The 13,085-nt window shown below is 35.6% G+C and overlaps 1 protein-coding gene across 1 annotated transcript; it reads right to left on the reverse strand.

The window, feature by feature from the left end:
- Positions 1-6,335: 6,335 nt before the first annotated feature.
- Positions 6,336-11,813, reverse strand: LOC113718290 (uncharacterized). Its single transcript, XM_072072070.1, has 4 exons — positions 10,892-11,813; positions 9,402-9,473; positions 6,452-8,022; positions 6,336-6,341 (listed from the first exon to the last, which is right to left on the reverse strand). Exons 1-4 carry the CDS (start codon positions 11,811-11,813, stop codon positions 6,336-6,338), a joined length of 2,571 nt encoding a protein of 856 aa, XP_071928171.1.
- Positions 11,814-13,085: the final 1,272 nt, after the last annotated feature.

Below are 13,085 nucleotides of genomic sequence, written 5' to 3' on the forward strand. Positions count from 1 at the left end.
GGAAGGAATTTGATATATTGTATGTTGAACCAGATGGTTCACGAAGAGCACAATGTAAATGGTGCAAGCATGATTTTGCATGTGGTGGAACAACCGGAACAAGCAACTTATGGCGTCATCTTTCAAATTGTACTAAGCGTGGACACTTCACCGTAGTAGTCAGGGTATAAGGAAAATTTTAAAACTGAGAAAAGTTTGTTAATGGCATATTTGGTAGAGGTGGCAAAATGAGTGATTTGAGCGGGTTTGGGTTGGGTAAAATGGGTAATGGGTATAAGTGAGTTAACCCATTTATATCCATTTAATTAGATGGGTATAAATGGGTAAGTCAAAAAATGAGTTGGGTAATTCAATTATCCATTTATAACCCATTTATTCTAATGCCAACATCATCTGGAGCAAGAGTTCTATTTTTTGTTCAAATTCATAGCCACCTTCAAGAACCGTCACATCCAACGCCTGAAATCGAATCATGAAGCATCATGAACTTGGAACGTAGATGGTTAGTTTGGCAGTAGTCGTGGTTGTGCTGTGGGTACTTGTTTGCAGAGATGGTAAGTAGCGGCCAGACTCTTAACATTCTCCAGGAAAATCTTCAAGACACCGCCTGTTTATTCATAGATCAGCTCAAGAATCGGACATGGAAGGGGCAAAAACCTTCTATTATGCAGAGACGGCGAGAAGGGAGAGAGGAATCAAACACTGGAGGAAGAGGGGGGGAGCAGTGGGCTTGGTGGTGGGGAGGAGAAGAAGATTGACGGTGAAAACTGAAAATACAAAGAAATTTGGGAATGTAAGTTAAATGGGTTTGATGGATTACCCAATTATTCCCATTTAATAAATGGGCATAATTGGATAACCCATTTATACCCATATATAAAAATTTAATGTACCCATATCCAATTATTAATGGACGGATATAAGTAAATTTAATTAAAAGAGTTTATTTGACACCTCTACCTAAAGCCAAATATGCACATAGTGCTAAACCTAGATGTCTAGTTTATACGTTACCCGAGTAAGTATCCTCTAAGCAAAATGGGAGAGAATTATTGACTTCGAAGTCTGAAGCGTTATTCCTGCGGGGGTGCCCCATGGCCGTATCTTTTTCCCCATGGTCAGGACTCAGGAGCCCAAATTGGACATGGCCCTTTCTCATCACCTTCTCCTTAGTTATTAAAAGGAATTCAACCCAAGCAACCAACTTGGTTTAATTCGTACAGGGTATTCATACGCTTAGATCACAATTAATTGAAATGCTATAATCATTGGCTTAAATAATTAATCATAGGCGATTCAAGATATTCTGCTGTGATGCTGCCAAAGTCTTTTATTTTTGACAAAAGACTTCAACAGTAATCCTGAGGACTTAAAAACGCGGAACATGAAGTCCATAACATGACCTGAGCGAAGTTTATGATAAATGCATTCAGGTTAATTAGACTACACCAGAGCCATTTTCATTATGTTTATTTCTATTTTAGATTTAGAAGATGAGTGAAGGATGAAGCAACGAAAAGAAGGTGGATAAAGAGAATCAAATACTATCTAAGACTGGAAAAATGTACTGTCAAAGAATTAATAAGTGGATAATGAACCAATTGTTAAATTCAAAGCTGGGGATTGACGTTACTAGAATAGTTGTTGTGACACTTTTTATAGTTTGATGTATGTGAAATAAAATAGTGGTTGGAATGATAGAAAGATAATTAAAAAATGTATTTGTGATCCACGTAAAATTTTTTTTTCCAAATAATAAAGCATCAGCCATATTAATTTGCGCAAATACGATCTAACATGCATGATAGTAATATGTAGGGCTTGTTTGGCAAATGAGTTTTTGGCTAAATTTGTGTCTTATCAGTTTTTTAATAACTTTAACTACAATAATCCAAAAAAACTTCTCAAAAATTTTAAACTATGCACTTCAAAATACCCAAAACACACAAAAAAAATTTCCTTTCTCCTTTCTTCTTCTTCCTCCCTCACCTCAACCTACCACCACCTTCGCCACCGCCCGGCAACTTTTCCGGTGCCGACAGAAATTTTTTTTTCTTTCTCTTCTCCCTGTCCCTTTCCCTCTCCTCCTCCCCTTGCCACTCCCCTCCCCCACCTTCCCTTCTCCCTCCTCCTCCCCCTTCCCGGTCGCACGACCAGATGCTATGCCTATACGTAGTCCACTTATCTTTTGCATTGATGGGTTGGGGCATAACCAATTTAGTTGCAGCAAAGTGGACTAAAATTGTAGTAATGTGATTAATATTATAAAAGAATTTGTTATATAATTTTTTTATTAGATACTCAATCAACACTCATTAATATGTCTAAATTCTGTAATAGGTTAGAGAGACCACTAAAAAAGAAAAAAATCAGTTAATTCTTCAGAGCGCAAAACAGGTGATCATGGTTTGCGTTTAGAGAGAATTGTAATTTTAGTCCCCAATCTCTAGTACATGCACATAATCAGTCCCCAATCTATTTTGTAGATCAATTTTGGTCTTCAATTTATTCAATTTTGCGTGAAAGTGGACAATTGACAAAATTTCTTCAATTTCAGCCGGAACCAAGTCACGTAAGGACTCTTAAAACCCTTTTTTTTTTCCATTTTTTTAATCTCTGAAACGCGATTTTTAATATTTTTAGCTTTCTCTTGCCTTTTGTTTTATTAAACAAAGACATAAAAGGTTAAAGTTCAAATAAGAGGACATCATTAAGATTCCCAAGTTACAGGTTCACTTAGCACAGTAACTGGTGCATGTACAAAATGGCTCTCTACTTTATAATAGTTCTCTTTACAGCTGAAAGATAGACCTGACATGCAGTCACTTTTAGGAAGTTTTTGTACATTGATGCATTATCAAAAGTTCGTAATTTTAACTGTAAAGCAATTAATCCGTGTATTTATCCAGGAATTGTACGTCAAATGTTCATGCCAAGTTTAATTTGGTTCACTTTTTGGTGATGGATCACATTCGGTTCTATATTCTGTTTCAGCTAAAGAGGCATCAACTTATAGCCAGTTTTCTGGCAATCCAAATAACAGGTTGTTGCCTTTTACTCTTCATTTTTGTTAGAGATTTCTTGTAAGTTAGAAGCATTGGATGCATTATTAGAAGTTTAGCCAATTTGTAGTCATGGCCTTCCCCTTGGGATTGCCCCAACTTAGTACCTTAAGGTTCATATTTGGCACATTTTGCATCTTAAGGTTCACATTGACAAGTTTTAACTTATCCTTGTGGTCGGAATTTGGAATTAAGTATGTCCTCAGTTGTTAAAATACATATTTTCTCTATTATATTTTATGTATCTCAATGTGCAAGTTATCTATCAAATGTGCGTCTGTCAAGAATAAATTAATTGATTTCCACTTTACAGTTCACAAAGTTGAGTGACTAGACCAATTGAGGCAAGGCCCAATTATTGGGGAAAAAACACAGTTACCTTCTCGAATATGTGAAGCCGAAAGAAAAAATGGTGGTTCAAGCATGGCAATTAGAGCTGTTAAGTCAATCAAGTAGCTCGAAAGCTCGTTAGAGCTCGACTCGTTAAGGCTCGAGCTCGGCTCGTTAATTTTGGTTAACGAGTCGAGCTCGAGCTCGAAACATGCTCGTTTAGTTAACGAGCTGAGTAAGCTCGGCTCGTTTGATACTCGAGTAGCTCGTTAGAGCTCGTTAATGAAGGGCATATTTGTCATTTTAGAAATTAAAATTATAAAAATTAAAAATTATAGGTTTTTATTAAGGTTAATTTGCACGAGCTCGAGCCACATGTACATTTAACGAGCCGAGTTCGAACACATTTTAAAGCTCGTTTTCCTAACGAGCTCGAGTCGAGCTCGGCTCGAATTAAACTCGAGTCGAGCTCGGCAGCCAAATACTCGGCTCGATTAACAGCTCTAATGGCAATTAACAAATTAGGCCCAAAACAGAAAAATAAAATACAAGTGAAATTTTTTTTATTTAGTACATTTTGGTTCCAAGTGGAGTTTTTTTTTTTTTTTTTTTGAAAAACCAAGTGGAACTCGAAACAAAGTCAAGATTGAGCGAAGGAAAGTCACCATCTTTGCCCATCATCAAGTTGATAAGACAAGGATAAATCTGAAAAATCACTTGATTAAATTTAAATTTGAACTACATAGCAGCCCTTTTTGGGCTATTCCATTGGGGATAGAATGGCCCAGATAAACGGTTTTGTGATTTTAAGCACATGTATATGAATTGGTTCAATTCGATTATCCAAACAAATTGAGCCTAAAAGCCCACTTGTGCATCTATTAAACCCGCGAAATTTGCAACTAAACGGGCTGCTTCTTTTTGTATACCAAAAAAAAAAAAAAAAAAAGAAGAAGTAAGTTTAGAGATGTGTTCTTTGCCATGTACCTTTTGGGTAAAAACTAAAAACTTGTGTAGGTATAATCTACAGTGGCCTCACTCGTAGATTGAACAGTAAAGATTGTGCCACATCATGAAAGCAAAATTAAATATTTAGAGTTTCAGCCTCCTTTTCCTATCTTCCTAGTTCCTACTCCGTCCCAAAAATAGAGACAAAATACTCTTTTATATTTTTTGGCGGGGAAGGAGAGACTTGGGTTGAGGGTCTAAACGGGTCAAATTGAACTTGCTTGGGGCAAAATAACAAAAAAATAAACCATGAACAATACCAACACACGTCAAATGATTCTATTTTCCAAATATCAAGGAGGTGGAACATGCTGAAATTTTTATAAAAAAATATCTATCTACTGTTAAGAGAAGGTATGAAATGAATTGCTCCCTGAACCACCAACAATCCAGTGAAGAACTCCATTAAGCGTAGTTTCTCAAAATTGAGCTATTTAACAAATGTTCCCACCATTTTCTAGCTTGAGGCAATGGTAAATTATTAATTTTAAGATTCTCCAACTAAATTAAGTAGTAAATTATAAATTAAGTAGTAATTGTAGCACAGAAAACTACTTTGCTATCTTTGCTCTTGGCACCTTTAAAATGTAATTTTGTAATTAACTAAATGCATGAATCTAAATGCCACATTCATGTTCTGTATGTATAAACACATATGCCTATGTGTACCTCTACATGGTGATATATGTTGATGATCAATTTATTTCTCATTTATATGCAAAAATTGAAAAGGGCAAAGATATATGAATAACTAAATGTAAATTACCAGCTTAATTGCCATATATGTATGACAAGCATAAACACCGAGTCAACATATAAATTGGGATCCTGAACTTAAGGTCTCCATAAACAAATTTATTGGCAATACAACATATCACATTCCCATCTTGAACTTTAAGCAAGACAAAGAATTTCCCCCATATAAATTTGCACTCCAGGGCTCTGCCATATATTCAATAGAAAAACATGAGTACTGCTTGAATGAATGGTAAGCCTTGGAATGAGATTATGAATGGTAAGCCTTGGAATGAGATTTCGATATACTATGCAATTGCAGAAAAAGTTGCTAATGGATTATCTCATATATAATGGTATTACCGTCTACTTCAAGGTGTGATATCTTTGATAAACTGAAGTTTGATCTTCTGCAATGCTCCTAGAACTTCTTTCATGTTTATTCTCTCCTCAGGAGCATCTGTCGTGCAACTTAAACTAAGTTGCAAGATAGACGATACGCATTCAATCTTCCTTTGTACCGTTTTATCTTTAGGATGAAGCAAATCTGCGTCTATAACCTGAATTACAGAATCTGGTGAGCATTCTTGTATCCAACGCCTGAGGTTTAATTCTTCTGTAAACATCTCATCCTTAGTCTTTCTTTTTGTAAATGTCTCCATCAATATAATCCCAAAGCTATAAACATCACTACTTGTTGAAATCAATCCTTCCAGTCCATACTCTAGCATCAAAAAATTTGAAACTATTTGTTAAAGTCAAGTACTAGTACTAGTTCACCAATTTTACATTTTTTTCAAATTTTTTAAATTTCACATACTGTACTAGCCATTAAAAGTTGAAACTTTAATTTGAATGACATAAAAAATTTGAAATTGGAATCAAGAAAAGTCACCTGGGGCAATATATCCAAATGTAGCAAGAGTCTTTGTTTGTATCACAGATTCTCCGTCTCCCAACAACTTCGCAATTCCAAAATCGCAAATATGTCCAACCATGTCTTCATCTAGGAGAATATTGCTAGGCTTCAAGTCACAGTGAACTATAGGCATTGAATTGCCATAGTGGAGATATTCCAAACCAGAAGCCACGTCTATCATGATACCCAACCTTTGCTTGATACTTGGGACATGATAGTTTACATGAAGCCATTTCTCAAGGCTTCCATTGGGCATGTATTCGAGCACCAAAGCCTTAAAGTCAAGGCTAGAGCAAGCAGTAATTACTCTAGTTAAATTTCGATGACGAAGGCAGCTTAAGAGTTCACATTCTCGATCAAAGCTTTTAAATGCACCTTCTAGCTGCAAATCGAATACCTTTATGGCCCAAACCATCCCATTTTCACAAATTCCCTTGTAAACTGAACCAAAGCTCCCCGAGCCAAGTAAGTTACTCTCGCTGAATCCATTTGTTATTTGTCTAAGTTCATGGAAGGACACCCTTTCAAATGTCGCCGTGGGAAGCAAGTTCTGAGTTGGAGCTAGAATTTTCTTTCTCAACTTTAACCGTATCAAAAAAATTGAAATCACCAAGGCTAATATGACAGATCCTGATGTCAACAGAACAATCATGACTATCCTTTTGGTCCTTGATTCATGCTCAAATGTACTTGCACAAGGTTGGAGCCTAGGAGCGCCACACAATGCTTCATTTGAGAGAAAAGATAGGTTCGTGAAATTTGCGAACGGCCCTCCATGAGGAATTGGTCCTCTCAATCTGTTGTAAGACATATTAAAGTATTGGAGATCTGGCAGTTCCTGTAATGAATTGGGAATTTCACCTTCCAAATTGTTAAAAGATAGATCCAAATGCCGTAACTGCAACATATTCTTCATGGAATCTGGTATCAATCCTTGTAGCATGTTACGTTCCAAGGAGAGTTCTTGCAAATCCTGTAGTGCTCCAATAGTGCTGGGTATCCTACCCAAGTATTGATTATTTGAAAGGTTCAAATAGATTAATGCCTTCAAGTTTCCAATTTCAGCAGGCAAAGAACCTGTCAAATAATTTCCTGACATGTCTAGCTCCAAAATATATCTGAGGCTCCAAAAGCTTGTTGGTATCACAGAACTTAAATTGTTAGAATTGAGATAAACATATCTGAGTGTTGTAACGTTTCCTAAACAAGAAGGCACCATACCCGAGAACATATTTTGTCCAAGTGTTAATTCTCCTAAGTTCACCAAATTACAAAACTCACTTGGAATAGCACCAAGTATTTGATTGCCGCTTAGATCTATCCTCTGAAGCTTCAAGAACCATTTGATTGTAGTTGGAATTAACCCTGTCAAACTATTGTTTTCAAAGAACAGTTCTACTAAGTTGCTCAAATTACCAATCGAACTTGGAATTTCACTTTTGATTCCACAACTACCTGCATGAAAGGATTCGAGTGAGCTAGAAAGATTTCCGATAGACTTTGGGAGGAAGCCATTCAGAGGATTCCCATTAATCCTCAAAGATTTTAAATTCTTGCAATTTGCAAGAGACGTAATGAAGCTCAACCCGTTGGATCGCAAGTCCCCAAAAAAATCATTGTTTGTTACGGACAAGACTTCTAGTAATCCCAAGTTTCCAAGAGAATGAGGAATTGCACCAGTAAAATGGTTAATGCCAATGTCTAGTACTCTGAGCCTAGAAGCATTTGAGATGGATGTTAGTATAGCTCCAGTGAATTTATTTCCCCCGAGATAGAGTTCCTCAAGATTGGGTAAGGAAACACCTAAAGTCCATGGAAGCTCGCCTGAAAAACTGTTTTCCGAGAGGGAAATAAATTGTAGTGTTGAAATATTGAAAAGTTTCAGCGTGATGAGACCTGTCAACCTATTTGAGCTCAACTGTATAACTTCCAACTTGCTTAGATTACCAACCTCTTGAGGTACTATACCTGACAAATCAAATTGGTAACAAGAAAATGAGGTATTCGACGTGAAACAATTTGGTCAAAGAAAGAGGTAAGTAATGAGAAAATGGACATATACAGGAAATACGTAATATTAAGCACTACGGATTACAAGCTAGCAAGCATTTGAGTACAAAAAGATAAAGACCAGTTCATGTAAATCCTGTTCCTAATGTAGATGAACTAAGCATAAACTGGTGTAGCTTAAAAACATCTTTTCTCTCTTCATTTGAGTATCTATTGAATCGTTGCTAATTAAAAAGCTAACTCCCTCAATTTATCTAGTTCACAGTGGTCAGGTAATTGGCGTTATTTTTGCATCTTGTAATTCGAAGTTTGTCAACCAAGCTGGTAACAAAATTAAAGCATGACAACATGCCAAAACTCTTGGATATCATTTGTTTAAGTATTTTTTTTTCAAATTTTTGTGGTAAAGGAAAAGTGGCTATGGGAAAGGGAAGGATCCAATGGAGACACAAGGGAACAAGGACAGAAAGAATTCACTTCGAACGAATCCTTGAAGGAACACAAAATCCTATTTTCAAACAAGTGTGTGCACAAGTAATTAAACTTAATGGAAGAGGCAATTTCAACAAAATTAATTGAATCAATGGGCAAAGCTAGGAATGCTAATGGTAAAATTCATTGACAACTTTGGAAATGATAAAACATTTTGGTATGGCTTAAACTAAACGTATGACATTGTCAAGTGGAACACGGGAATATTTAACTTTTCTAACTCCAACATCCACGCTCTTGCTTCTCCACCATATATACCCTCTTTCTAAGTGCTCCCTCGTCTTCCTATTTCCCATTGCATCGTCTGTAAGCCCTTAATCAGATTTAGTGCAATCAATTGGGGTTGAGTTATATATGGCATATTGAGATCAAGTTGATCGAACTCAGCTTGAATGCCTAAACCCGTTTTTGCTTATGCCGTGGACCAGTATGAACTAACATGTTAACAAATGAGAAAGTGGGAGACGCGCCTCACAAGTTCCGTTTCACACCATTTGGGGGTATATTAGTAATTTAAATCATACTAAAAAATATTTACATCAACTAATGACAAAATCACTGTACCGGATTTACATCCGAATCTAACTTGTTCACTCCCAAATCCAATTTCTTTACTCAAAACTCCAACTTTTGTATGTCCAAAATGATTTACATTAAAGTCATTCTGATTTATATCAAGAGCAAGCTTGTATGAAATTGTGCAAGACACAACTTGTGAGGCTCGGGATCCAAAAAAGAGTCCAATTTGTACTTGCTTAGTCAAGCTCAAATTTGACTTAAAGAAAACTCTTCTTATAATGCAACAATAAAATAGAGCTGATTTCAAAATGTATGAAGCTTTTTACCTGTCATATTAGCACTCCTTATGCCTAGTATCTCCAAATTATAGAGATTGCCAATGACTTTTGGAATTTCACCTGCCAACAACTCATGACATGAGAATAAATTAAAGGGCAAAATACACTTTACTCTCCTGTGATTTAGTAATTTTCACATAACCTCCTATAGTTTTAAAAGTTATATATAATCTTTCCATAATTTGGATTAAAGTTTCAAAGTAACGGAAATGATCATTTGTAATGGAACCCATAAAAATATCGAAATTACCCTTATTTAAAAACTAAAATGGTTGAAGTGACCAAACTATATAAACAAGTATGCATGACACTCTAACCCCATATGGTTTTATGTTTTACCATATAATCCCTTCATGATTTTCAAAATATATACATAACCCCCCATGGTTAATAAATAATTTTCAACTTTACATAGGGGTACTTTTAACATTTTAGTTGACTCCATTATGGAATACAAATTCAGTGATTTTGATACTTTAATTCAAATCATAAGGGGATTATGTATAATTTTTGAAACTATAGGAAGGTAATTATGTGAAAAAGCATTACACCACAAGAGAATAAAGTGTATTTTGCCCTGAATTTAATTAAAGGAACTATTCACCAATATTTCTAAAGTAATTAGCGACCTCCAACAACATTCTTTTTTAATTAAATGTTCCATGTGAATTTTATAAATTTAGTCTAAAAATCCTTCAAAACCTAATGAAAATTTCTTCTTGGGTTATGAGGATTTTGAACAACTTTCAAGGGGCTAAGATGGAATTTCAGTCCAAATTCATAATTCATGCCATAAACTTACGTCAATAAGTCAATTAGTCATGGATGACAATTGCCGATTATAGCTAAAAACTTTAGAAATTTTGATTGAGTAAAGAAGATTTTTTTTTTCTTTTTGACAAAATAAAGAAGCAAGTTAAGACATAAGAAAAATCAGACAATTTAGTTTGAAATGAATATAGATAACGTACAGGATGCGGCCAAAACTAAAAATACTTTCAAGTATGAAATGAAATAAGAAAGAAGGATGAATTGACATTATGCATGTTAGGGTAGAGTAGTCATTTTGCAAAAAAAAAAAATTATTAGTTTGAATGAATTTCATCCATATTACCTTTCAATCTAAAGCAAAAAGAAGTTAAATGTAATATTTGAAACCACGTGACAGTTAGATGGCACATTACCACCACATGAGGGTCTTGAGTAATTTCCCCAATTTTTTTAGTGTAAGTATCTGTACCAAAAGTATTTCAAACATTCCCACATCCTTGTTTTTTTATTTTTTTTTCTAATAGAAGGGGTGAGGTTTAAGAAGCAGACAGGAAATTATTGCTTAAATCCAGTTTGGTTAAACATTAAGTATTTCCCCACGCATGTGCATCTAAACTCATTACCACTTAAACATTTAATAGTGATGAATTGATGGCTCGAAATATGCAAAAGAATTTTTTCAAAATAAAGGCAAGTTGGTAGCTTACCTGTCAGGTCAGTCCTACCCAAATATATTTGTGTAAGCGTGGTTAGATTCCAAACTCCATTTGGTATATGCCCTCTGAATCTGTTGTATGACAAGACTAAAACTTGGAGGTTTGAACATTCTCCGATGCCTGATGGAATTTCACCTTCAAAGTAATTCCATGATAAGTAAAGCCCTTGGAGTTGTGGGAGATAATCGCAGATACGTGCTGGAAGGTAACCCGATAAGCTATTATTCGTAAAAGCAATTGTTTGCAATGAGGAGAGGTTAAACAAAGCCCATGGCAGAGGGCCTACAAGTTGGTTATATTGAATTTCCAAAACTCTCAATTTTGGTAGAGCGCTAAATTCTTCTGAAAGGTTTCCCGTAAAGAAGTTATCATCCAACCCAATGACCTCTAGCTTTGTCAAATTAGAGAGCCTGCCCGATAATGAACCAGAAAATCTGTTGTGTTCGAAGTTGATATACCAGACTGCACTTAAACATCCCAACCATGATGGAAATTCTCCTTCAAAGTCATTGCTTGCAAGGTTGATGTACTTCAATCGATGGAGACGAGATAGCTCTGGTGGAAGGTGTCCATGAAAGCTGTTATTTCTAACATTTAGCCAGACTAGGAAAGAAAGATTTCCCAGTTCTGGAGGTATGGTTCCTACAATTCCCATGTAAGAAAGGTTGATGGCTGCGACTCTTTGATGGCGAGCGTTACAAGTGATTCCAATCCAGTTGCAAACAGAGTTCGAATTGGACCAGTTGGTTGGGATGATCCTTTGGGGGTCGAAAATGGTGGTTTTGAGGGCTAGAAGTGCATTCAGATCAGCAGCGTTGTTATGGTTGCCGGCAGCAATTATGCTAGCTGAGCTTGTTGTGACAAAATGCAACAGTAGCAAGGCTGCAACGAAAAGAAAATAAGTTCTCTTCATTGCTTATATAGAGGTAAATAAAACTTGGACAGGACATTGTGAGCTTGGACAGGACTTATATAGGCATATATTTGCGGTTGACTTAATATTTTTCCACAACACCAGGTTGAAGAATTTTGAATAAAACAGGTTCCTGATTAATTAAGTATTTACATATGTGAATTAATAAATTGCCATTACTCATTGTCCATGAGGAAGTTATAAGAATTTGACAATCCTCATCTGTTCACCTAGGTTCTATTTTGATACGTTTGCTGGTTTAAATTCTTTTCTTCTTTTAAATTGCTACATATTCTGCTGGAAAACAGGAAAAAAAAAAAGCTTATAGGAAATCTGTTACTCAATTTGGTGAATTTAATATAGCCTTGACTCTTATGTCTGAGACATATGCTTTTAATTTTTTATAATTTAAAACTAGGTAAAAATACGAACAGTTGACTTGTAAGTGTGAAATTGTCATTTGTACGCCATGGCCGACAAGTGTCATGGTAGCTTTTCAAGTGTATTATCGATCTCTTTCCCAGTAGTCTTGGACAATTTAAGCATCTTGTCTTGATGAAGACCTGCTGCTCAATTCTCTGGCTACAAATCAAATGCCCACCGGGGGAAGATTAATTCCTCTCTTTGGACATCATTGGGTTAGCTCCAAATAGTAGTAATAATGTTACTCATATGAGGAATATCTAAGTCCTCCGTGTCGAATGACACAATTGTAAAGCTCCGCATGGGCCGTCAATTGTAAAGCTCTGCATGGACCGTTGCTCAAGTTGTATAGTTTGTTTTGATTTTAATACAAGTTCTAACGTTTCCGTAAAAAAAAAAATAGTAGTAATAATGTTTATGGAGAATTCTAAATTGCTTGTCTTGTCACGTTAGTGTATGCTCTCCTAGTCTATTGGTGATAATCACATATCATTACAGTCACTACCTTTAACAAGACTTGGTCAACCTTGAGGATGCTATCTTGACAAAGAACCATGAGGGTCCAAGCCTCAAATCTATCGGGTGTGTTTATTGAAAAATATATTTGTTTATGGTTTATAGTTGATCCACCTTGATGGGATAAATGCAAATTCGTTTCTAGGTTTCAAGTCATTAATTAATAACAATGAACTAACAAAATAGAGGGATAGGAAGTTGTGCAGTGTTAGACTAAATACAGAATTGCCAGACATGTTTTCCGGATGATTTACTTCAATACTTTCAAAATTAGTTATATTATTTACAGACTGATGAGGTCTTTTCAGATGTTATCATTTGATTGTAGATTAT

The sequence above is a fragment of the Coffea arabica genome, chromosome 11e, assembly GCF_036785885.1.
Source record: "Coffea arabica cultivar ET-39 chromosome 11e, Coffea Arabica ET-39 HiFi, whole genome shotgun sequence".
NCBI lineage: Eukaryota > Viridiplantae > Streptophyta > Magnoliopsida > Gentianales > Rubiaceae > Coffea > Coffea arabica.

Bases quoted from the DNA above. Each gene is read 5' to 3' on its own strand.
- LOC113718290 (XM_072072070.1), bottom strand. From the start codon at position 11,813: ATGAAGAGAACTTATTTTCTTTTCGTTGCAGCCTTGCTACTGTTGCAT. The intron at 9,474-10,891 runs GTAAGCTACCAA...AGTTGTTGGCAG, and splicing joins GGGTAGGACTGACCTGACAG to GTGAAATTCCAAAAGTCATT. The intron at 8,023-9,401 runs GTAAAAAGCTTC...TTGATTTGTCAG, and splicing joins AAGGAGTGCTAATATGACAG to GTATAGTACCTCAAGAGGTT.